Source organism: Poromitra crassiceps (assembly GCF_964638095.1).
Source record: "Poromitra crassiceps genome assembly, chromosome: 1".
NCBI classification, from domain to species: Eukaryota; Metazoa; Chordata; class Actinopteri; order Beryciformes; family Melamphaidae; genus Poromitra; species Poromitra crassiceps.
The window spans coordinates 99,173,704-99,200,095 of record NC_139623.1 but is presented as its reverse complement, the minus strand read 5'-3'; the positions used below and the strand labels follow the sequence as shown (position 1 = coordinate 99,200,095).

At 43.8% G+C, this 26,392-nt stretch overlaps 1 protein-coding gene across 1 annotated transcript in view; it reads left to right on the top strand.

Moving 5' to 3' along the window:
- pear1 (platelet endothelial aggregation receptor 1) overlaps window positions 1-26,392 on the top strand; it is an 81,140-nt gene that overhangs the window by 42,296 nt on the left and 12,452 nt on the right. Inside the window, exons 6-15 of the mRNA XM_083644691.1 lie at window positions 9,196-9,442; window positions 16,139-16,244; window positions 17,804-17,946; window positions 19,874-20,080; window positions 20,615-20,789; window positions 21,254-21,374; window positions 22,194-22,357; window positions 23,392-23,494; window positions 24,264-24,416; window positions 24,867-24,998. Of these exons, the coding sequence (XP_083500817.1) occupies window positions 9,196-9,442; window positions 16,139-16,244; window positions 17,804-17,946; window positions 19,874-20,080; window positions 20,615-20,789; window positions 21,254-21,374; window positions 22,194-22,357; window positions 23,392-23,494; window positions 24,264-24,416; window positions 24,867-24,998 (1,551 nt within the window). The remainder of the gene's footprint in view (window positions 1-9,195; window positions 9,443-16,138; window positions 16,245-17,803; window positions 17,947-19,873; window positions 20,081-20,614; window positions 20,790-21,253; window positions 21,375-22,193; window positions 22,358-23,391; window positions 23,495-24,263; window positions 24,417-24,866; window positions 24,999-26,392) is intronic.

The window sequence follows — 26,392 nt, the reverse complement described above, 5'->3', positions numbered from 1 at the left end:
TGCTTGAAATTACCGTAATTTCCGCACTATAAGCCGCACCGGAGTATAAGCCGCAGCAGCAAAATTGCCTGTTTGTTACATATATAAGCCGCACCGGACTATAAGCCGCAGGTGTTTTAATGTTTTTTTTTTTTTTTTTTTTTTTTTTTTTTTAATTGTGTTTTAATGTTTAATTACCATATGTAAGGGTTCATGCACAGAGGGGATTGTCGGGAAAGAGATGGCTGTTTGAGGAAGCTCCCATTTATTAACATTTCAACAAAACAACATAACACAACACCACCTGTGTTTTTTTTTACAGTGCACACAGTGTCCGCGGTGTGGTGAAAAGAGGGCAAGAGAGGAAATTAAAACAGAAGTGGATTTATAGTTAGAAAGAGTGCTAAAAAAGAGAGAATTCCGTTTTTTTTTTTTTTTTTTTTTTTTTCGAAAAAATCCATAGATAAGCCGCACCGTTATATAAGCCGCAGGGCCAAAAAACGGGGAAAAAGCCGCGGCTTATAGTCCGAAATTTACGGTAGTTCCTTAGACAAATATAAATAGTGACGTTGATGCCTACCTATATGTTTAAATTTCTTTCCAAAGCTTTTGCCTTTCCATCAAGGCATAGAGCAGCTACTTTAAAGATTCTAAAATAAGACTTTTGCTTTAACACTTTTTTGGTCGCTGCATAATTCTATTTGTGTTATTTCATAGTTTGATGTCTTTACTATTATTCTAAAATGTGAAAAATAGTAAGAAAGAAAAAAAGGAGAGTAAAATGTGTCTCCAAAGTGTTGACTGGTATTGTATCATGAAAGAAGATGTAAACAATTGAATTGTGTCTTAAAAGAAGGTAGAGGCTGCTTGCAGAAACAGAGTAGTCAGTTGCAACTCAACACAGCAACTTGAACTGTGAGTGTCACTCTCTCTTGTGTAAAATCACTTTAAATACAGTCACTCCAACAATGTGGAGTGTGAAACTAGAACCAGATCTCACAGGCCTGCCTGTTCCGTCACCGACATTAACTTTTCCACTACTTTCAGCCCGTTTGGTCGCACTCAGCTGGGTCAATAGTACACACACAGCCCTCCTCCATCTCCCCTGCTCCTCTAAAGCGAGAGAGAGAGAGAGAGAGAGAGAGAGTGAGAGAGGGAGGGAGGGAGAGAGAGAGTGAGAGGGGGGAGAGGGGAGAGAGAGGGGGAGAGGGAGAGGGCGAGGGGGGAGAGAGAGAGGGGAGAGAGAGAGTGAGAGAGAGTGAGAGGGAGAGAGAGGGGGAGAGGGCGAGGGGGGAGAGAGAGCGAGAGAGAGGGAGAGAGAGAGGGACTTGGCTTAAACGGGTAGTGGTTGAGTCCTGACAGGGGGATGATGGGGAAGGGGAAATGGAAAATGTTACCCCACTCTCTCGCATGCCCCAGTTCCCCCCTCTCTCCTACCTCTCTCTCTCGCTCTCGCTCTCCTACTTCTCTCTCCTTTCCTACTCTATTTTGTCTGTTTCTCCCCCTCTCTCTCTCCCCCTCTCCTACCTCTCTCATCTCTCCTTTTCTTTCCTACTCTGTTCTCTCTGTTCCTCCCTCCCTCCGACCTCTCTCTCTCACTCCTACATCTCTCTCCCCTCTCTCTTCTTTCCTACTCTGTTTATCTCTCTCTCCTCTCCTCTCTCTTTAGCCTTGGCTCCACGTATTGACCTATAATAGAGCCTTTCTGGCAGAAACGACCCAGCACTTCCTGGATGCCTGTGTGTTGAGCTATCTAGCTGTGGGAAAGGGGAGAGGGGCTGAGGTTTTCATACTGAACCCTCTTCTTAGCACAGTTTGCAAAAGAATGGCAGAGGATAAAATAAAGAAAACAGGAGAGGAGAGAGAAGTAATGTAATGCTCAACCCTCTGAGGCCCTGCACGCAAGAGAGGGAGGAGCACCGAGGGGGAGAGCGGGGTCAAGAGATGGGAGAGAATGAGAAATCCAGTGAGGAAGAGGGAGACAGTGGTAGTGACGATGACTGAGGTAAGAGAGAAATGTGGCTCTCAGGGAGCCACAACATGTATTTGCTGTACCGTTGGTTGAAAGGGCTTAAATTTATATATTTTGAGCAAGAATAGAAATTGAAGTTCTTGTTGTTGTTTTCTTCTTTTGACTTTTCAACATGTAACACAGCACAGTTGAGAAGCATTCACACATTCAAACCTCTCTCTCTCTTCAATTGTTGTCTGTGAGCTTCTGTAAAGCCTGCTAGTTCTCATTCTAAAAATTCTGTGTTGTGACAGTCATTAACGGTGTCTCAAACTATGCTGTGTTGTGTCCTTGAAATTGAGGGAATTGGGCTTGGGAAGTGCTTGAAAACTGCTTGAATTTGATGTTTAAGAAGGTGTGGGAACCCTGAGAGTTTTTCATAGAAACGCCAACAGAACTCAAATCAGAGCCCAGAGTCCGGTTAGATGGCTGGGAGATGATGTGGAGTTTGGACGCAGGCAAAGACCCTAAACCAGGACAATACACTGGGGAAAGGGAGGAATTTTTCCCACCATATCTCATGTGCGTTCCTCATAAAGCGCAGTGAAGAGCTGCCAATTCCGATGTGCACATCAATCGGTGGGTTTACACGCACAGTATTCCTGATACTGGTTTGTGTCCCTGTAAAGGTCATGCCATGTCAGGATAAGCTGTTTAAACTTTAGATGCATCTTCATATCCCCATCACACGCATAAAAAAAAACGAAGATTCTGAGTATCTGCATGGTAACAGAACTTACATGGACCACAGACGTAGCAGAAATTGGAAAAAGGTGTTTGTACTGTATGCCTCAGTATCCCGGCTACATTCAAATTTCTCATCAAGGTCATTGTCAGTGGTGCATGACGTTCGCATGTGCTGACTCAAAGCATTAATACCTGAGTGGATAATAACCTCAGTGGCATCAGTTCACTAAACAGGCATCGAATACTGTTTGCCAACAACAACAACAACAACAACAACAACAACAACAACAACAACAACAACAACAACAACAACAACAACAAAACTCTTAATAAAGGCTAAATTCCTGGGGACAAGTGGCACAGAGTTACTGAAGACTGAGCACATTTTATTACTGGGTCAATGTGAGGTCAATGTGATAAATAATTCACATTATCCCATTGATCACATACCTATCTTGCACAATAGTACACAGTTGGAGGGGAGATCGGCCCTTTCTCTCCGGATTTAATTTTTTTGTTAGATACGGGCGGCTTCCAAATACGTTTCTGGCACTTTTGGTTTGATCTCTCCTCTCCAGCGTATAATGATAAAGCTACAAAATCAAATTTGGACTCACTTCGGCTAAGGTATGACAAGTCCCTTAAGCCCCTTTTAGACTGGCCAAAAATCCCACTAATATCCACAAACTAGTGGCATTTTCTTCAGTCTAAAAGTTTCCAAGCCGGGCCGTTTAGCCGATAGAGCAACCCTGCAAGTGAGGTGGGTTTTTACGCGGCGGCTCTGCTCCGGCTGGCGATATAAATCTTGGCGGTGGTCCAACCCATGATTTTCCGACCCTGCTTCTCCTCCGCCTGAGTTGCCGCCCCTTTTCCAGCATTAGTCAGTGAGATTCAGTGATTCCCACAGCCTGAAATTCGACTTTCTTAACGGTTAATTATTTTACATTGAAGGAATATGCAGAGAAAAAAAGCATCTCTCATGCACGAGTGCACCCCACAGCCCAGGCGCAGGCAGCGTTAAGTCAGTCAGAATGTAAGTAGGTCATCCGCTTTAGCTCTCTCAAAAATAAAACCCTCGTTGTAACGTTAAACATTTTGAGTCATGCTTTACAGCCATTTTATGTAATCTTAGCATCACAATGAGTATTTCTGATACGTTTGCTGCTTCGTTTGTTGAAACACCTTTTTCTCCTCCAACCTGCATCAGTCAGGCTATTTACTTGTTTAAATGACATTAGTTTGACATTTTTACCCGGAAGTTTCCATTTTGTTTTGGGTGGCCTGACAGCGCCGTGAGAGAAGAAGGGAAAAGGGAGGGGGAAGAGACAGCCCGCAGCGGTGGAGAAACGCGGGTTGAGAGAGTGCGATATAAAAGTTTAAAAGGCGATGCTGCTGCTGCTACAACACGTGTGCTAGTGGGACTTTTGATGTAAAAAAGGTATATGATCGCCATATATATGTATATCCAATTGATGCAGGTAAACACAGTCAGCTAGCCTGGTAAAAAAAAAAAAACACGTCCTGATAACGTGACCTCAGATTCTGTTTCGCTCAACGTATCTGGACTTCCAGCCGCCCTCAGCAATTTCAGTGGGCGGGAGTACTTGCCTTGACAGACAACTCGTTCAGCCAATCAGCATCAACCAAATCCAATCAAAATCCACTTGGCAGAACGGCGAAAACATCTTTTCCGCCGAGAAACCGTTGGTGCATACTCTTGTTCTGGTTTAATTGTTGTTATTTACCGTAGTCTATTTCTGCAATAACTGCGCTCAGGACCCGACATTAACTTTTTGACTCACCGGCCAGGTGGTGGTATATTTTTTAGCGGGCAAAATAATATATTGCATTTTTGTCACATATACACATACTGTATATCCCTAGGGCTGTCCCGAATACCGTATTTAGAGTGTCGCCACTTCGGGGAGATAAAATCGATCATAATCAAAGCTTCTACGGTCCGGGGAGGGTGTTACAGACAGAGGAACAAACAAACATCAACGCTAGTTGTAGGCTACTCACTTTGAGTTGAAAGACGCTCTCAGCTCACCACCGTCCGCTCTGCGGCTCATAGCAAACTTTCTTGCAGGCTTATAAACTCGTGACAAAAAGCTCCTCATCTGTCCTCCTGATGGTCGATTTTCATCCAACTTTTCTCAGTCCGACTTGCAAATATTATTTGCTACGAAATGTGAATTATAGGTGGGCTCACCATAACGTTAGCAGACTTGCCTGCATGCTCACTGAGCTGTGTAACAGCTGCTACTTCATAACGTTATAAACAAAGTAAATGACTTGAATTCACTTGAACACTTGTAAAGTTACTGGGTTGAAAATTAGGGATTAGGGATTGAAAAAGTATTTCTGTCTAGGAGAGGAGGAGATCTAGAACGTAACCTGTTACGAAGAGAAGCATACTGGATGTATGAACTAAATACACGTTCTCCTAATGGTTTAAATATTGATTATGACCTGAGGCCGTTCCTTTGAATTATTATTGAATTGCTGTGTAAATTGAGACAATTAGGCCAACTTTGTTGCCTAAATAGATGCCTTGTTTGGCATCACATTTAAAAAAATATTAATGATTGTATATTGTAATTGTAAAATGCTTTTTCCTAAAACAGATCATTGGATTGTTGGAAATGAAAAACTGTACCTTACTGTACCTTATTGTATTTATATATGTTTTAACCCTTTTTGTAATTGTCTCACCTGCAACTGATTGGAGAAGGTGTGCCCTATAAAAAGGGTCACACCTCCTTATGTTGTACTGCACCCTGATGAAGGCACTTTCGCCGAAACATGTTGGTGTAACCATTAAAACACAGCAGAGGAGATTTTGAGTGTGCGACTTCTTTTCTTTATGTGGGTTGAAAATTAGGAAAGAAGTGTACAAAGTTTCATGTTTATAAGACGGCCTCTTTCTCGTCCGCAACTCACGTCTGTCACTGCTGCCCACTGGTGCTGCCTGGCTGCTGGGTGCGTTTGATTGTGCTCACAGCGCGTGCCGGTGAGAGATGATCCCCGTGTTAAACAGTGTTAGCCGGAAGGACCCCGCCCTGCCAGAACACTAGAGAGACTGTCTCACGAAGCACTCATGTTAGCCGGCTGCGCACCAAAACCACGTGACCCTTAGTGTCACCCGTCAAATGTAAAATCTGGTCGGCAATGGCAATTGGCGGGTGTTAATTTTGGGCCCTGACTGCGCTTATGGGTGTGTTTACTAATGTTAACGTTGCGGCTTGTTGCTTTGGGAGACACCATTACTGTTTGCCAGCAGCGGCCCTGATTGGCCCAGTTACATCATCAACTACGACACAGTCCCTGATTGGCCTGGTTGTAACTTCAGGAAATCGGTGCGGGCCGCTGCAATTCCAGACTGATGCGTAGAGCGAAACAGAATGTGAGGTCATGTGATCAGGATGGGTTTTCTCAGGCTAACACTCAGCAATGCATCAGAGAAAGTGTTGCACTTGATGACTTCTCATATGCAAATAAACAAACAGATCTGGGAAGAGTCATGGTTTGGGTGGGTGGAGGGCTTGGGCTCGACCAGCTGGTCTGAGTACAGTACTGTATCTCAACAATCACAATCGGCTCATTTTCACCCTTTCACTCATCCACCATGTCTGGCTCTATCATCCCTCGGCTCTTATATTGACGACCCCTTGGACCCTTCATTTAGTTCCCCTGCTGTCCTGGAAAATGTCTGTGTAAACATGATCGGCGCTCCAGCTGAGTTTCTCATTAGTCAACGTGACACACTCCTCTCAACACAAAGCCTCTGCAGTGCCCACACAGGGGACAAGTGGATTTATGATTAATTTAAACAAAAGAGCCAAAGGTCCTGCTCTGAGTTAGAGCAATAAACAGAGCCCTCCATGGCAGCACTTGTGCTCCAAGCCAAATTTGGCTGTACTTTACCCTCAGTGTAATTGTCAAAGCAGCCCTTGTACTTTTCAAAGCTGTGGCAGAGCATATGTTTGGCAGAGGCAAAGGTGGGTGGGGGACCAGGGGCACGGACAAAGGGAGGTGTAGCTCAAGCCTTGGTGCAGAGTTTGTGCATGCATTTCTTTTTCTTTTCTTTTCCATTTTCTCCCCAATCGTACGTGGCCAATTCCGCCTGCTGTCCCGGTCGCTGCTCCACCCCCTCTGCCGATCTGTGGAGAGCCGTAACTTCTTTTTCACTGGCAGGATCAAGCTATTCCCTCCAGACACCCCCGCATGCACCCCCCAAACCAACCAGAGGAGGCACTAATGCAGCGACCAGGACACATACCCATACCCATATCTGGCTTCCCGCCCGCAAACACGGCCAATTGTGCCTGTATGGACACCAGACCGAGCTGGAGGCAACATGGGGCGCAAACCTGCAAACCTTGTGTTGCTAGGCAGGAATCTACCGCTGCACTACCTGGCATGGGCACCCCTTGTGCATGCATTTCTATTGTCCAGCAAAAATACTGTAAAAATGATGATTCAAACCTCAACATCTCGGACAAAAAAGAGAGTACAGCATGGATTTGTTTGCATTTGTCACATCAGTCATATTGAATATCACTCTCCCAACATGTCCAAGACAGAGTCGGAGTTATTGATGAGAAATTTGAGGAATGCACCCATGACCAATCTGGGTTCTCATAAAGGCATCTATTGGACTGAGATCTCTTCATCCTGAAATCCAAACCTTGTGCGAATCGCCGCTGCAGGCGAACCCCCTGAGCTGATCCTTAGGCTTCTGTAAAATTAACCATGTAAACGTTGTCCATCTTGTCGGCTCCGTGCAAATCTCCCTGCCAATTGTAAATCATTTGTTGGTAATATAACACTGCTGCACTAAGGGGCAGACGTGGACGAGGTAGCGACGTCAGTGGAGCCACCGTAATGTGTGGAAGATATGTCGCCCCTGGAGAGCGATTGCTTGCACTCTTCTTCTCTTGCTCCTGCTCTATTGTTGTTCCTGTTCTCTTGCTTGATATGAAAGTCCCCATGCTGTGGGTCAAATTGAATTGAATAGCATTTGTTTCTGCTTAGATTTCTTAAAATGACATCATATTACCATAAGCCTGCCTCAGGATTTATGAAAAGAAAATTTAATGATGAAAAACGAATGACCAAATGAAATTAGCATTGTTTGCATTGTCTGATATAATCTCTCTTTGCTCAACCCTGAGTTTTATTGTATTTCTGGCATTTCAAAGTCGGTTTTACCTACCTCAAGTTTAGAGAAGGTTGTTGGAAAATCCCTGGCAAATCTGAGCAGGGAAAGTCAATAAGTACTGTAATGCTCTGCCCTCCCTCAAAAACGAACTGTCATTGTGCCCTCAAGCAGGGCAGTTAACCCCCAGATGTTCTTGTGGGGCTGCTCAGTGACCAACAGTAGAAAATTATGTTGGATTGGCCAGCTCTTTGGAGTGATGCATGTAGCTGTTTAACTGTGAAGCAGTGTGGTGCTGAAAAAGAGTATCTGTGCTCAGCAAACCTCTGGATAAATAGTTAAGTTACAAAAGGTGACAGTGATGTGTGAAACTGAGTGTGGATGTGGGCACTTGCAACTGGGTCCTCCATTTCCTAACAATGAGGCAGCAGTCAGTCAGGGTCGGAAATCACACACCTAAACCCACCTTCATGAGTACAGGCTCACCACAGGGCTGTGTCCTGAGCGCCCTGCTGTTCACCCTGCTCATGCACGACTGCACTGCCATCTTAAACTCAAACCTCATCAAATTCGCAGATGATAGTACGGTGGTGGCTTCATCAGCAATGGAGATGAAACAGCATACAGGATGGAGGTAGAGCAGCTGATAACATGGTGCAGAGACCACAAACTCATCCTCAATGCTGATAAAACCAATGAGATGGTAATTGATATCAGGAGGGCCCCCTTACAACCTCAACCTCCACTTACCATCGACGGCAGCACTGTGGAGAGGGTCACCAGCACAACATTTCTAGGGGTGGTCGACCTGACAATGCTGACATTATCAAACAACACCACGGCCATTATAAAGAAGGCCCAACAGGGCTCGATCCACTCCGGAGACTAAAATGAGCAAGTCTCCCCATCTCAGCCCTCATCACCTTCTACAGGGGCACTATCGAAAGTGTCTTAACCTACTGCATCACCTCCTGGTCTGGTAACTGTAAAAAGTGTCCAAACAACATCAACTGAACAGGATAGTGAAGACAGCGGGGGAGATAATCAGCTCCTCTCTCTGCTAGAGGCCTTTCATCTATACTAGACAGTTGCTTGGAATTAGCTGCAGTGCACTCATAAAAAAGCATACATCCATAACACAAGATAACGCAACAAAACAGACTAAGCAAGCCAGCCAGCCAGCAAACAAACAAACAAACAAATAACAAACATCAACAAAACAAGACACACTAAAGGGTATAATAATGAATAATATAATAGAATTCTTAATAAATCTTGGCTAAACAACATAGACAGTGTGGAGAGGAAGACACTTCTTCATAATCAAGGAATAACAGATTATGCCTTTATCTTTCAGCCTGTGATGACAAACACTGGGGTCCGAGCTGCAGTCAGCAGTGTAAGTGTGAGAACGGTGCTCTCTGCGATCCTGTCAAGGGAACCTGCCAGTGTCCATCAGGATACATCGGGCGCTACTGCGAGGACCCGTGTCCAGCAGGCAACTTCGGCAAGGGCTGTCTGCAGAGGTGCCAGTGTGGCACTGGAGGGTCCTGTGATAAAGCAACGGGAGAGTGCTTATGTCGAGAGGGATTCACTGGGACACTGTAAGTGCTCTATTGAACAACTTTGCCTCATTCGTAAACAGCAGCATATGCACAGTTTCATTTCAAAATGCTATATTTTGTTAAAGAAACACACACACGCAGTAAGCACACATTTAATATCTCTGAAATGTAGATGATCCAGCCTGTAAAAATGTTATCATTTTGTCAACCATTGTACGTTATCTACAGTAAAACAATGTGATTTCACTTTTTGTTTTGAAACATCTTGAGTAAATGTTTTTGAAATAGCAGAATATCTCTGTTAGTGTGTTACGCTCTGTGTTTTAGATGTACTGCTCTACTGTAGTGCATGAGACATTGAGTTAGTCTATTATGCTCTGTGTTTTAGATGTACTGCTCTACTGTAGTGCATGAGACATTGAGTTAGTCTGTTACACCCTGTGTTTTAGATGTACTGCTGTACTGTAGTGTGTGAGACATTGAGTTAGTGTGTTACGCCCTGTGTCTTAGATGTACTACTGTACTGTAGTGCGTGAGACATTGAGTTAGTGTGTTACACCCTGTGTCTTAGATGTACTGCTGTACTGTAGTGTGTGAGACATTGAGTTAGTGTGTTACACCCTGTGTCTTAGATGTACTACTGTACTGTAGTGTGTGAGACATTGAGTTAGTCTGTTACACCCTGTGTCTTAGATGTACTGCTGTACTGTAGTGTGTGAGACATTGAGTTAGTCTGTTACACCCTGTGTCTTAGATGTACTGCTGTACTGTAGTGTGTGAGACATTGAGTTAGTCTGTTACACCCTGTGTCTTAGATGTACTGCTGTACTGTAGTGTGTGAGACATTGAGTTAGTGTGTTACGCTCTGTGTTTTAGATGTACTACTGTACTGTAGTGTGTGAGACATTGAGTTAGTGTGTTACGCTCTGTGTTTTAGATGTACTACTGTACTGTAGTGTGTGAGACATTGAGTTAGTCTGTTACACCCTGTGTCTTAGATGTACTACTGTACTGTAGTGTGTGAGACATTGAGTTAGTGTGTTACGCTCTGTGTCTTAGATGTACTACTGTACTGTAGTGTGTGAGACATTGAGTTAGTGTGTTACACCCTGTGTCTTAGATGTACTGCTGTACTGTAGTGTGTGAGACATTGAGTTAGTCTGTTACACCCTGTGTCTTAGATGTACTACTGTACTGTAGTGTGTGAGACATTGAGTTAGTGTGTTACACCCTGTGTCTTAGATGTACTGCTGTACTGTAGTGTGTGAGACATTGAGTTAGTCTGTTACACCCTGTGTCTTAGATGTACTGCTGTACTGTAGTGTGTGAGACATTGAGTTAGTCTGTTACACCCTGTGTCTTAGATGTACTACTGTACTGTAGTGTGTGAGACATTGAGTTAGTGTGTTACGCCCTGTGTCTTAGATGTACTACTGTACTGTAGTGTGTGAGACATTGAGTTAGTCTGTTACACCCTGTGTCTTAGATGTACTGCTGTACTGTAGTGTGTGAGACATTGAGTTAGTCTGTTACACCCTGTGTCTTAGATGTACTGCTGTACTGTAGTGTGTGAGACATTGAGTTAGTCTGTTACACCCTGTGTCTTAGATGTACTGCTGTACTGTAGTGTGTGAGACATTGAGTTAGTCTGTTACACCCTGTGTCTTAGATGTACTACTGTACTGTAGTGTGTGAGACATTGAGTTAGTGTGTTACGCCCTGTGTCTTAGATGTACTACTGTACTGTAGTGTGTGAGACATTGAGTTAGTCTGTTACACCCTGTGTCTTAGATGTACTGCTGTACTGTAGTGTGTGAGACATTGAGTTAGTGTGTTACACCCTGTGTTTTAGATGTACTGCTGTACTGTAGTGCGTGAGACATTGAGTTAGTGTGTTACGCCCTGTGTCTTAGATGTACTACTGTACTGTAGTGTGTGAGACATTGAGTTAGTCTGTTACACCCTGTGTCTTAGATGTACTACTGTACTGTAGTGTGTGAGACATTGAGTTAGTGTGTTACGCTCTGTGTTTTAGATGTACTACTGTACTGTAGTGTGTGAGACATTGAGTTAGTCTGTTACGCCCTGTGTCTTAGATGTACTACTGTACTGTAGTGTGTGAGACATTGAGTTAGTCTGTTACACCCTGTGTCTTAGATGTACTGCTGTACTGTAGTGTGTGAGACATTGAGTTAGTCTGTTACACCCTGTGTTTTAGATGTACTGCTGTACTGTAGTGTGTGAGACATTGAGTTAGTGTGTTACGCTCTGTGTTTTAGATGTACTACTGTACTGTAGTGTGTGAGACATTGAGTTAGTCTGTTACACCCTGTGTCTTAGATGTACTGCTGTACTGTAGTGTGTGAGACATTGAGTTAGTCTGTTACACCCTGTGTTTTAGATGTACTACTGTACTGTAGTGTGTGAGACATTGAGTTAGTGTGTTACACCCTGTGTCTTAGATGTACTGCTGTACTGTAGTGTGTGAGACATTGAGTTAGTCTGTTACACCCTGTGTCTTAGATGTACTGCTGTACTGTAGTGTGTGAGACATTGAGTTAGTGTGTTACGCCCTGTGTCTTAGATGTACTGCTGTACTGTAGTGTGTGAGACATTGAGTTAGTCTGTTACACCCTGTGTCTTAGATGTACTGCTGTACTGTAGTGTGTGAGACATTGAGTTAGTCTGTTACACCCTGTGTTTTAGATGTACTACTGTACTGTAGTGTGTGAGACATTGAGTTAGTGTGTTACACCCTGTGTCTTAGATGTACTGCTGTACTGTAGTGTGTGAGACATTGAGTTAGTCTGTTACACCCTGTGTCTTAGATGTACTGCTGTACTGTAGTGTGTGAGACATTGAGTTAGTGTGTTACACCCTGTGTCTTAGATGTACTGCTGTACTGTAGTGTGTGAGACATTGAGTTAGTGTGTTACACCCTGTGTCTTAGATGTACTGCTGTACTGTAGTGTGTGAGACATTGAGTTAGTGTGTTACGCTCTGTGTCTTAGATGTACTGCTGTACTGTAGTGTGTGAGACATTGAGTTAGTGTGTTACGCTCTGTGTCTTAGATGTACTGCTGTACTGTAGTGTGTGAGACATTGAGTTAGTCTGTTACACCCTGTGTTTTAGATGTACTACTGTACTGTAGTGTGTGAGACATTGAGTTAGTGTGTTACGCTCTGTGTCTTAGATGTACTGCTGTACTGTAGTGTGTGAGACATTGAGTTAGTCTGTTACACCCTGTGTCTTAGATGTACTGCTGTACTGTAGTGTGTGAGACATTGAGTTAGTGTGTTACGCCCTGTGTCTTAGATGTACTGCTGTACTGTAGTGTGTGAGACATTGAGTTAGTGTGTTACGCCCTGTGTCTTAGATGTACTGCTGTACTGTAGTGTGTGAGACATTGAGTTAGTCTGTTACACCCTGTGTCTTAGATGTACTGCTGTACTGTAGTGTGTGAGACATTGAGTTAGTGTGTTACGCCCTGTGTCTTAGATGTACTGCTGTACTGTAGTGTGTGAGACATTGAGTTAGTGTGTTACGCCCTGTGTCTTAGATGTACTGCTGTACTGTAGTGTGTGAGACATTGAGTTAGTGTGTTACGCCCTGTGTCTTAGATGTACTGCTGTACTGTAGTGTGTGAGACATTGAGTTAGTGTGTTACGCCCTGTGTCTTAGATGTACTGCTGTACTGTAGTGTGTGAGACATTGAGTTAGTGTGTTACGCCCTGTGTCTTAGATGTACTGCTGTACTGTAGTGTGTGAGACATTGAGTTAGTGTGTTACGCCCTGTGTCTTAGATGTACTGCTGTACTGTAGTGTGTGAGACATTGAGTTAGTGTGTTACGCCCTGTGTCTTAGATGTACTGCTGTACTGTAGTGTGTGAGACATTGAGTTAGTCTGTTACACCCTGTGTTTTAGATGTACTGCTGTACTGTAGTGTGTGAGACATTGAGTTAGTGTGTTACGCTCTGTGTTTTAGATGTACTGCTGTACTGTAGTGTGTGAGACATTGAGTTAGTCTGTTACACCCTGTGTCTTAGATGTACTGCTGTACTGTAGTGTGTGAGACATTGAGTTAGTCTGTTACACCCTGTGTCTTAGATGTACTGCTGTACTGTAGTGTGTGAGACATTGAGTTAGTCTGTTACACCCTGTGTCTTAGATGTACTGCTGTACTGTAGTGTGTGAGACATTGAGTTAGTCTGTTACACCCTGTGTCTTAGATGTACTGCTGTACTGTAGTGTGTGAGACATTGAGTTAGTCTGTTACACCCTGTGTCTTAGATGTACTGCTGTACTGTAGTGTGTGAGACATTGAGTTAGTCTGTTACACCCTGTGTCTTAGATGTACTGCTGTACTGTAGTGTGTGAGACATTGAGTTAGTCTGTTACACCCTGTGTCTTAGATGTACTGCTGTACTGTAGTGTGTGAGACATTGAGTTAGTCTGTTACACCCTGTGTTTTAGATGTACTGCTGTACTGTAGTGTGTGAGACATTGAGTTAGTGTGTTACACCCTGTGTCTTAGATGTACTGCTCTACTGTAGTGTGTGAGACATTGAGTTAGTCTGTTACGCTCTGTGTCTTAGATGTACTACTGTACTGTAGTGTGTGAGACATTGAGTTAGTGTGTTACACCCTGTGTTTTAGATGTACTACTGTACTGTAGTGCGTGAGACATTGAGTTAGTCTGTTACGCTCTGTGTCTTAGATGTACTACTGTACTGTAGTGCGTGAGACATTGGGCCCTATCTTGGTACAGGCGATATCCCCTATTTGTGCTTGCACACCTGTTTGCGTGCCTTAACGATAGCAGACCGCCTTGCGCACTTGTCCAGGTGTTATGCCGAATTTTGCACCCCCGCCCGGCAGCAGCAAAACGCTTCCCCACCTCACGGGAGCATATTGTAATGATTTATACAAAAACATAACTGTTTAAAAATGATATAATTGTTTGGGTAGACGTGACCTCCCTGTTTTTAAGTTAAAACAGCCCCAAAATATGGGTGGGGATGCAATTACTCGCAGGGGAGCAACTCATCACAACGGGCGCAAGCGCAAATTAGAGGCGTGCCAAATCATTTATGCACGGCACAAATGGCATTTGGGCGGTGTTAACCACCAGAATTATTCACAGGTGTGGCCTGGCGATGCCTGGGCGTTACATCAATCAGATTCCCGTCTTGCAGTCCCTGTAATACAGTTTGCGTGAGGCATGCTGTAATTCTCCCCATGCGTAATTTGGATAGGTGTAGGGCAGGCCTATTGACTGTATATATTATTCCTATCTCATAACGACACCATCACATCATATACCTGTTAAAAACATCTGTGTTTTGATGCAATTCGTGTTATTTTGTTGACTGGGGTGGGACAATAGAAATGTGTTTGCAGCGGGTAAACAAACATTGGAGGATTTACAGTGAACTCAATTAAAACTTGTGAAACATTGAGCTGCCGACTCATGCCAAGGACAGAGAGAGATGGAGAGAGCTTAATGACAGATCCGCTGTATGCCAACGACCCTCCGGGTTATGGGATAGGAGGTGAAGGTGAATAGCCTATTGCAAGTAGGCTACAATGTACAAGTTTTCTCAATTAATTTACCATAACCCCTCCTTGCAATGTGATAAAAGTTTCTCAATTAATTGATTAACTGATTGCCTCACCGAATAATCTGCTGGTTACCCCATTTTAGCAGCAGAATTTGATGTCCTGGCGTGGCACGTCCGTGCGTAATGACGTTTCTTATTTTATTTTAGCGCCTAAGAGGTGCTTTTCAAAGCTCTTAGCGCAAAGTAATTGCGCGCTGCTGATGATAGGATAATGCCATCTATCCCCACATTTTTGTGCTGAAACGCCTGTTTTGCATGTGGCATGCCTATGTCCAGTACAATTATAACAGGCATGCGCTTAAGCACGCCCCCAATTTGCATTGCGTGCAGCGTTAATCGCTAAATTACCGCTTTTACAAAGATAGGGCCCATTGAGTTAGTCTGTTACGCCCGGTGTTTTAGATGCCCCTGAGGATGAGTAAAGAATGACAATTATTCCCCACTAGATATTAGTGGAAACTCAGTGGAAACTTAAGCTGCCAATGTGAAAATGCAATACTGCCATTTTGAGCGTTATAAAAAAGGGGTTTGGCAAACACAAATAAGGGATAAAGCTCGTTGGTGAATGGTGTATATTTGAAGTCCATCCATGTTACTTTGCCTTGCTTTCCTCCAGGGTGCATCAGAAAATATAATATCCCACCAGATACTACAGGTAGTTTCAGCAAAGCAATCTGGTCAAAGACACACTCCAACCATGCCAATAATTAATGTAAAGCACACGTAGCTGCTAATGTAATGCAATGCCATGTCTTGCAGTAATCAGAAATCTGCTGTAGTATTTTTTTTCCTTGCTCTGGGCAGGTTTCCTCCTAAAAACTTTTCAGATGCTACATATGAATCAGTAACTCTCATCTAAAAGCCGTAACACCAACAAGGCTGTTTTTTTATCCAATATTCAAACTTGAAGCATTTCCCTATTGCGTTGTTTTTGAGCCGCAGGAGGTGTGATTTGGTAAGAAAATTGTTATTTTGTGTAACTTGTGGAACAAAACATTTACTTCAGCCCTCAGGAATGTCACAGGACACATGTTTTGTTGTAGCGGAGTGTTTTCTGACTAAAGTGGGTCCATTAAGCCGTTATTAAGCATCGTCTCCATCCTGTTCCCCAGCTGTGAGAAGGCGTGTCCCAAGAACCGATGCCCTGTGCGGTGCCCCTGCCAGAACGGTGGGATTTGTCAGGGCAAAGGGGTCTGCGCTTGCCCCCCTGGATGGACGGTACGTTCCCAACTTTCACACAGCTTACACTGGATCCGCCCTTCATACTTCATGATATTGGTGCAGGTTGCCAGATTTCAATTCAATTTTAGCTCCTAGTGCTCGTATATTCCAGATGGCCCCGATATTTGGACGAGCAGTGTAACAATGTTTCCCAATCCATGAATGAGTTGGCTCTTTTTCCTCACGCAAGGAAAGTCAACACGTCTCACACATATTTCTGACAACATTTTGGACACACCCTGTCATCTCTGGAGACAGGCCTGGGTATTTTGTTATGCTGACATCATCACATTTTCATCCCTCATAGTTTCTTGTTTGTGAAATAACTGGCAGAGAAAGCTGCAAAGTTGGTAGAAGGATGACGAAGATGTCGCCAGCTGTTAGGGGCAGGGTTCTTATGCAGGTCTGGAAAAGTATTAGAAATTAATTTGATAATTTCCAGGTCTTGAATAGTTTTGGAATTGTCTGGGAAAATGTCTGGAAAAGTATGGAAAATGTGGTTCAGATCCAATACACATAATTCTAGCTTTTATGTGGTTGTAGAGCAACTTTGAGTCCACAGTTTGTGTTGATGTGAAGAATAATGTTCAGATAGATGGATGCTCTTATTACCCAGCCGCTGTTAGCATGCATTATATAAAATACTGTACGACCAAAATCACATCCAGTCAAGAACATAGAGTGTGCACCAAAATCACATCCAGTCAAGAACATAGGGTCTGCACCAAAATCACATCCAGTCAAGAACATAGGGTCTGCACCAAAATCACATCCAGTCAAGAACATAGGGTCTGCACCAAAATCACATCCAGTCAAGAACATAGAGTCTGCACCAAAATCACATCCAGTCAAGAACATAGGGTCTGCACCAAAATCACATCCAGTCAAGAACATAGGGGCCTGCACCAAAATCACATCCAGTCAAGAAGATAGGGGTCTGCACCAAAATCACATCCAGTCAAGAACATAGGGTCTGCACCAAAATCACATCCAGTCAAGAACATAGAGTCTGCACCAAAATCACATCCAGTCAAGAACATAGGGTCTGCACCAAAATCACATCCAGTCAAGAACATAGGGGTCTGCACCAAAATCACATCCAGTCAAGAACATAGGGTCTGCACCAAAATCACATCCAGTCAAGAAGATAGGGGTCTGCACCAAAATCACATCCAGTCGAGAACATAGAGTCTGCACCAAAATCACATCCAGTCAAGAACATAGGGGTCTGCACCAAAATCACATCCAGTCAAGAACATAGGGTCTGCACCAAAATCACATCCAGTCAAGAACATAGGGTCTGCACCAAAATCACATCCAGTCAAGAACATAGGGTCTGCACCAAAATCACAATATCAATCACCGAGGATAATCATCTGCAGTATACAGTGATATGACGTAGTTAGCAGGGGCAAAATATCTATCTGCGTAAATCATATTGAACACTAAACAAAATCTTCAAAACAAATCAAAGTATGGATTTTTTTTAATGTGTATTTCACTAAGTGATGCATCCACTTTCATTGAGCAAATGCTCCTCATGTGTCTCTGTTCAGGGAGCTGTGTGTACGGAGCGCTGTTCAGTGGGAAGGTTTGGATCCAACTGTGCCCAGGAGTGTGTCTGCCACAACAGGGGCCACTGTGACCCCGAAACTGGACAGTGCCAGTGTGCTGAGGGCTTCACTGGGAACAGGTGTGTGTGTGTGTGTGTGTGCGTGCGTGCGCGCGTGCGTGCGTTAAAGCTCAGGTAGGCAGAATGTTTAATATATAAACAAACAGCTGCCTTCATCAGCCTAATTCACAAAGTGGGTCTGCAATAGAAAGTTCTGTCTCATTGCCTTTACGTGAGACACTGAAATGACATGTTGCTGGCGGGTGTGGTCCCTGGCAGAGTAGGGCTTTCTTTGCCTTGTTCCAGATCTTCAATTCTGCCCACTCCACCAAGTTGGCTGCTTCTGGTCTGGCATCACGACATGCAACAGTGATTTCCTTGGCTGAAAAAAACATTTGGTCCAATCAGTGCCGAGGGGGACGAACGATTAGCCAATCAGCGTCAATAAACAGCGCAAACAGCGCGACTACCGAGGTTGTCAAGCTGTTGTCAAGTGTGCCGGCCCGGACCTAATAACAATGGCAACCACTATAGGCGAGATAGATGGGGAGCTGCTATCCAGGCTGTTCTAAATCCATTAAAAGTACCTCTTACTTTGACATTCCAACAGCACTCTGCTTTGAAGGCATTTATTCAAAGTTTTTTCCCCGTTCTCCCCACTGGATTATATTCCGGCGGATACGTTGTTGGTCTCAGTGATTGGTTAGGATACGTTGTTGGTCTCAGTGATTGGTTAGGATACGTTGTTGATCTCAGTGATTGGTTAGGGAAAATGGGGGATTTCCCCCATGGAAATCAGTTGCAGTGGAGGCAACGTCAGACTGAAGTGTACAAGTTGACAATTCAGTCTGATATCAGACTAGGGATTTCTGGCACAACCTCACCTACTTTCAAGGTGCATGGGGGGAAAGAGGTCAAAACTCCAGCAAAACTTACACTACACTAATATAAAAAATATATATACATATTCTTCGACCAACGTGTCATCAGAGTCATCAGACAGGAAAACTTCACAGGAAGCAAGGAACCAAAATGTCTCCTAATCAGGACTTGTTACTGTAGTATCTTCTGTCTCTCTTGTCCCTTTGGTTTTCTCTGCTATAAAATGATTACACACCGGCTGCGTTGGTAAACAGGAACATGCTGTGCTCGGTTTACTGACATCACGTTGCATCATTTCATGATATTGATGTCAAGCACTTTTCAAACCAGTAGGAGCTGTTATTACAAAGATGCTGAGTGCAGCGTAATGCCTGTTTCTATTACAAAGTGATTCATTCTTACTATTTGACAGTTTGCTTACAGCAGAGGCAGACAGAATGTAATAGTAACATCATGACAGGCTAACAATGAGGCCATTTACACCTGGCACTAACATGCGTTTTCTGTGATCAGATTGCAATCGAACAGTGCTTGACCACATTAACCTGATTACGTTTACACCTGGTATTAATATGTGAGTAACAGCTTGTGCTCGTCGGCCCTCAGGTGCAGTGAGGAATGTGCTGTGTGTGTATGTGTGTAACAGTTTGTGCTCGTCGGCCCTCAGGTGCAGTGAGGAATGTGTGTATGTGTGTAACAGTTTGTGCTCGTCGGCCCTCAGGTGCAGTGAGGAATGTGCTGTGTGTGTATGTGTGTAACAGTTTGTGCTCGTCGGCCCTCAGGTGCAGTGAGGAATGTGCTGTGTGTGTATGTGTGTAACAGGTGCAGTGAGGAATGTGCTGTGTGTGTATGTGTGTAACAGGTGCAGTGAGGAATGTGCTGTGTGTGTATGTGTGTAACAGTTTGTGCTCGTCGGCCCTCAGGTGCAGTGAGGAATGTGTGTATGTGTGTATGTGTGTAACAGGTGCAGTGAGGAATGTGCTGTGTGTGTATGTGTGTAACAGGTGCAGTGAGGAATGTGCTGTGTGTGTGTATGTGTGTAACAGGTGCAGTGAGGAATGTGCTGTGTGTGTATGTGTGTAACAGGTGCAGTGAGGAATGTGCTGTGTGTGTATGTGTGTAACAGGTGCAGTGAGGAATGTGCTGTGGGGACGTACGGTCTGGACTGTAAAGGTGTGTGTGACTGTGCTAACGGGGCGCGCTGCTACAACATCGATGGAGGCTGTCTGTGCGAGCCGGGCTTCAGAGGCCCGCACTGCAGAGACAGGATGTGCCCTCACGGCACCTACGGCCTGCACTGCGAACGCACCTGCCTCTGCCAAGACAAGCACACACTCAGGTGGGTGCTGCTGGGAGACAGCTGCAAGGCTTCACTCAACCAATGTGATTATTTCTGTTTCTAGAACAGCTCTGCCCCTGAGAAATGGCTGTACTGTAAAACCCCAACCTGAGTGGAAAGAGTGAACCCATGTAATAATGATGAGGCTAAACATAAAATACACACATGTATGCTGGCGCACACGCACACGCACACACACACACACACACACACACACACACACACACACACACACACACACACACACACACACACACACACACACACACACACACACACACACACACAATTAACAACACACAACTCTGTTCCCATATCCGCCACATGTGGATGGGTAAACATTGACAACATTTTCAAAGTTTGACAAATTCAATTTAAGACAGTTTATCATAATAGAGAATAGAGATGGGTTTATGGTTTTCCTTTTTCTTTTTCTTTTTTGCAAATTTACCATTTTATCCCTCTCACTTTTTCCTCTATTCATTGTGCTTTCTCAGCAATTTAATCATGTTTACATTTGTTGTCGTTGGCCAGCTGCCACCCGATGAAAGGCGAGTGCACGTGCCAGCCGGGGTGGGCAGGACTGTCCTGCAACGAGACCTGCGCTCATGGTTTCTATGGTCATGGTTGCCTGGAGCCCTGTCTGTGTGTGAACGGAGGCGTGTGTGACGGTGCCAACGGCCGGTGCCAGTGTGCCCCCGGGTTTACGGTGAGCGCTGAAGTTTGGCCTGGAAATCAATACATTGACTCAGTGGATTATGAACTGATTCGATTGCTTTCACTTTCTGTGTAGATATAGCTCTCAACTCTACTGACATAACCTGTTCAATCTGTATCTTTACATCAGGAGATAATAGTGTAAAATATACAGTTACCGGTATATGCATTGTCCATTATAGATCATTACCAATGCACTAAATGTTTTTTTATATTAAATATAACAAGTATAATATGTAATAGTAATACCCTAAGATTAAGCTCTTCCAGAAACGCTTCATGTCTTCCTCTCTTTACCTCCTCACCCTCTCTAAACATCCCCTCTCTCATGTTTTTCCTCCTCTATTTTCATGTAAAATGGCATCAGACTCCTACACAAGAGCTTCGCCTACAGTGCATGCCTTAAATCTAATGATATCGTGTAAGTTTAATGTTGTCTTACCTTTTTACCTCCAGGGGGCTCACTGTGAGAGTTCCTGTAAGAGTGGCACTTATGGTAAGAACTGCTCCCTGGAATGCTCCTGCACCAACTTTGTCGACTGCTCACCCATGGATGGGACCTGCTTCTGTAAAGAGGGTGAGTTTAGATTATAGACTGTCAAAAAGATGGTCTGTAAAGAGGGTGAGTTTAGATTATAGACTGTCAAAACGATGGTCTGTAAAGAGGGTGAGTTTAGACTATAGACTGTAAAAAAGGTGGTCTGTAAAGAGGGTGAGTTTGGACTATAGACTGTAAAAAAGATGGACATAGTGAGTGTGGCATCACCCATTGGTTTGGGGAATCCTGTTTTGAAGCCTCGGGGTTGGCATTGTGGCCGCTGCCATCTTGGTTTTTTGGAAGCAGAGGTGACGTATTTGTAGCCATATTTGGATGAGAGGGGGCTTCCCAGAGCAGCAGCACCGCCTGCTATTGCTCTGTGATGGGCGCACTGCACGAGCACTGGACAGGCAAACTGACAATCACGCCCAAAACATGTATCATCTACTCTAAACAGGTGAGTTATATAAAAATGCACCCCCCGTACAGGTGTCATGAAAAGTGAAATTAGCTATATAGAGACCAAAACCGTTTTTTGAACCAAGCTGTAAACATGTTTATTTCTGCTGTAAAGTCGAGCATATTAACATGGGGGAGAATGCGGAATGACACCCTTTTGGAGCCAGCCTCAAGTGGCCATTGGTACTTCCGCAATGCAACCAACCAAAACTGGCCCTCTTGGTTTAAATAGCAAATAAAGAAGAAATTATGGATTGCCTGAAAGTCATGCACATTGACTTGTTGACAGATTGGCAATTGCGTCACTTACACTAAGCAGTAGACCCTGTCCTTATAGAATAAGAACTTAGTACTTTCCAACAGCCAACCAACCAATTAATGTCCCTTGTGTGCATACAGGCTGGCGAGGGCGGGACTGCTCCGCCCCCTGCTCTGAGGGAACCTGGGGCCCGGGATGCAATGCCACCTGCCACTGTGCCAACGGGGCAAAATGTAACCCCGCAGATGGATCCTGCACCTGTACCGCGGGCTGGCAGGGGGCGCTGTGCGACCAACCATGTCCAGTGAGTGTCTGAAATGAGTTTTTCACAGGCTGAAAGGAAGGCTTGTCAATAAGGTAACACTAGGTCAACATACAGTATAATAATGAAATAGTGCAGGAGGGGCCCAGTTGCACAAAGCACCTTAAGTTAAGAGTTAAGTCAGAGTTAAGGTGCCCCTAAAATAGAATCGGCTGCACAAAACAACCTTAAATCTTGTGCTTATGTTTTCCTTCAAATGTTTAACCTTATGGAGAAGATTTAAGGGTGTTTTGTGCAGCCGATTCTATTTTATGGACACCTTAACTCTGACTCTAAAGGAAATCTTAACCTAAGGTGCTTTGTGCAACTGGGCCCTGTTAAGCTTTATGTACTTTATTTGTCTCCAGGCATGTAGTGGTTGGGTAAACTCATCATGAGGCAAATTAAAAGGTCCAGTCAGCGATAATTATAAGACAAACAACAACCAATTATAACATACTGCACATTTAAATTCTATCATCAATCATATGTTTAGAAAAGTATTAACTAAATGCTTTTTAAATTTAAGTGCGTTAATCCTCCACTACTTTTCTGATTGTCTCCCAAAGCAAAAAAAAACAAATAAATAAATCCTGGACTCAAGCCAACGCTTTGCACAAAAACACATCACACTTCATATAAAAATACATTAATTTGCATAAGATAAGGAAATTGCAAAGCATATTTATCCTACTGTATGTCAAGTGGAGCAGAAAAATGCAGCATTATCATTGATAGCACTAACACACAGTCGGCTGTAACCACATTTCCTGGCAGTTCCTGATTGGACTGAGTGTATCAGCAGTGTTGCCCAGCTCTTCATCCCTTACCCCACCCTGTGTATGCTTTAATCTCTGTTTTTGGATGTGTACCCCCCCAACCCCCCCGTCTTTGCCATGCCAACCAGCTACGCCGTCTATACAACAACAACACATTGCCAGTGTAGTATTTTGCTAGACTCTGAATGAGTTGGCCCAGTGCTGCAGAGAATTCCCCTGATGATGCTTTTGCCCGCTGGCATTTGTTCACATGTACAGATGGGCACGTTTGGGCCAGGCTGCCTGAAGAGGTGTGATTGTGTTGAAGCAGACGGCTGCCAGGCTGCCAGCGGGGAGTGCCGCTGTCTGCCAGGCTGGTGGGGTAAGTGCCCACGCCGGGCCAGGTGCCTCTGCCAGTTTGGCTCTGGTGCCACAGATAAGTCTGCTCCAATAGTGCTGAGAGAGCCACAGGTTTCTGACTGTTCTCCCGTTCTAACTTTCATTCCGGTGGCAGTGATCTGTGGCTTTAGAGCACTTTTACCCTTTTCTCAACTAAAGCCAGAAAACAGCAGGTGGCATTCACCAGCACACAGGATATGATGTAATGAGCTGATGTGCTATCAAAGTAGGGGTGAGCACCTAAGGCTCTGATTTTAGAAGAAGTGAGAGAAGGGTTTATCAAGTAATTATACTGTTACTTATTTACGTTTTTATTGTAAGTGTTGCACTCGGCTGCATTTTAAATCACATCCATTATAGAGTACACATTTTGTGCATCAGAAAGTGGATAAGTGGATCATCAACTTTATTTGTCCACTTTATTTTGTAATTTCCAAATTTTCCAAATAAAATAATCTAGTCCTCTCGTCCTTTTAGGATTACATGGGAAAGATCTGAATGTTCTCTTTTCTAAAAAGTAACAGTAACTTTAAAATGAGCTACTTTTTATTTTTACTTCAGTAGATTTGTACACCACAAATTTTACTTCTGCTTTAGTAAAATATCAGAAAGGAACAGTACTTCTGCTCGAGTAGGACATTGTAGTTCTCATTCCACCACTGCTTAACCTCACCTACATTACAGTTAAACTACACTGACACACTGGGTCCCCACTCCTCCATCCATCCACCTCTCCGTAATGTTTTCCCCAGGTGCCCGCTGTAGCGAGCAGTGTCCAGACGGTCAGTGGGGGCGCCACTGTAACCAGAGCTGCTTCAAGCGTTGTCCCAACAGTGACACCTGTGTGAGAGAAACTGGAGCCTGCGTGTGTCGCCCGGGCTTCTGGGGAATCACCTGCCAGAACAGTGAGTGTTGTTAGGCCGGCTGAAATGCTGCGATAAAGTCTGATCAAATTAAATGAAACCCTGAGATGTGCTCGATTTGAGTGTGTAAGCCCGTATATAAATATTGATGTAGCTTCCGGGACGTCACCCAATTTGGTTTGTGGACTCTCACTTTGAAGCCTCGAGGTTGACATTTTCACCGTCGCCATCTTAGTTATTTAGAGCCAGAAGTGACGTGACCAGAAGAGCCGCAGCGTCGCCTGTTATCGGGGAGCTGCGCAATCATTGGACAGGTGACCTGTCAATCACGCCCCCAAAGCATAGTCTGCTTTGTCTATTTTACTCTAAATGGGACCATAATTTAGAAAATTAACATCATGCTGTATTGAAGAAGACTTGAAACTCTCTCTCTCTCTCTCTCTCTCTCTCTCTCTCTCTCTTTCTCTCTCTCTCTCTCTCTCTCTCTCTCAGAGTGCAGACCTGGGATGTATGGTGACCAGTGCAGCATGTCCTGCCCGTCCTGTGGCCAGTCGTACCGCTGTCACCATATGACGGGCGAATGTGACTGCCTTCCTGGATACACGGGACCCCACTGTGATCAAGGTCAGCATTAAAGGAGAACTCCACCAAAAAACAATGCTGATTTATTTTGCACATAATCTCACTCATATCCGGTGGAGTGTCCCTTTAACACCATACATCCAAACGCAAATGTTCAAAACAAATGTTCTAGTGGGGCTCAAAACAGCACCTATAGGTCGCTTCCGGAAAGAAGCGCCAAAATTGGCACAAATACTCCTTGTGGACTGTTATTTTGATAAAAGTAACTGGCCACGCAGAAATTTTATTTTTTTCCAAGATGGCCGCCATTTCCAGCCTGAAAACACTATTTTGGGGCAACTTTGGGTAGAATTTTCCAATATGAATGATCTTGTTATCAAACCATACATTTATGACCACAGAGAAGCCAGATTTATTCCATGAAAATTTAAAAATGGCTGCCATTTTAAAGATGGCTGCCATTTCTGCCATTTTTACCATAGGATTTCACTGTCCAGGGCGATTTTGATGATTCTGGTGTCAAATGACAGGTTTTTAACTATGGAAATTTCAAAATTATACATCAGAAATTATTTGTATATCTCCTTTTGCCATTTACTCTGCATATATTTTCAAAGTAATGTGAAAATATGCATAAACAACAGTATTTTAGAGATTTAGTATTTTAGAGTAAATGGTAAAAGGAGATATACAAATGATTTCTGATTTCTGGCTTCTCTGTGGTCATAAATGTATGGTTTGATAACAAGATCATTCATATTGGACAATTCTACCCAAAGTTGCCCCCAAAATAGTGTTTTCAGGCTGGAAATGGTGGCCATCTTGGAAAAAAATAAAATTTCTGCATGGCCAATTACTTTTATCAAAATAACAGTCCACAAGGAGTATTTGTGCCAATTTTGGCGCTTCTTTCCGGAAGCGACCTAAAGGTGCTGTTTTGAGCCCCACTAATGGTAAAAATAGCTGAAATGGCAGCCATCTTTGAAATAGCAGCCATTTAGAAATTTACATGGAACAAATCTGGCTTCTCTGTGGTCATAAATGTATGGTTTGATAACAAGATCATTCGTATTGGACAATTCTACCCAAAGTTGCCCCCAAAATAGTGTTTTTGGGGCGGGAAATGGCGGCCATCTTGGAAAGATCGAGATTTCTGCGTGGCCAGTTACTTTTATCAAAATAACAATCCAGTATTTGTGCAAATTTTGGCGTTTCTTTCCGGAAGCTACCTATTTTACATTGAAAGTGCATTTTTTGAGCCCCACTATTCATCTTTTTACTGTACTGGTATGCGGGATCTAATATAACAATGCCTTGTTCTATCAAACTACGGTGAACACCTGCCAAGAAAATGGAAAATGGACAAGTGTGGGGGAAACAGGGCTATTAAGTCTGTCGTTTGGGTTATACTGTGCTGAATACAAGAAAATTGCTTA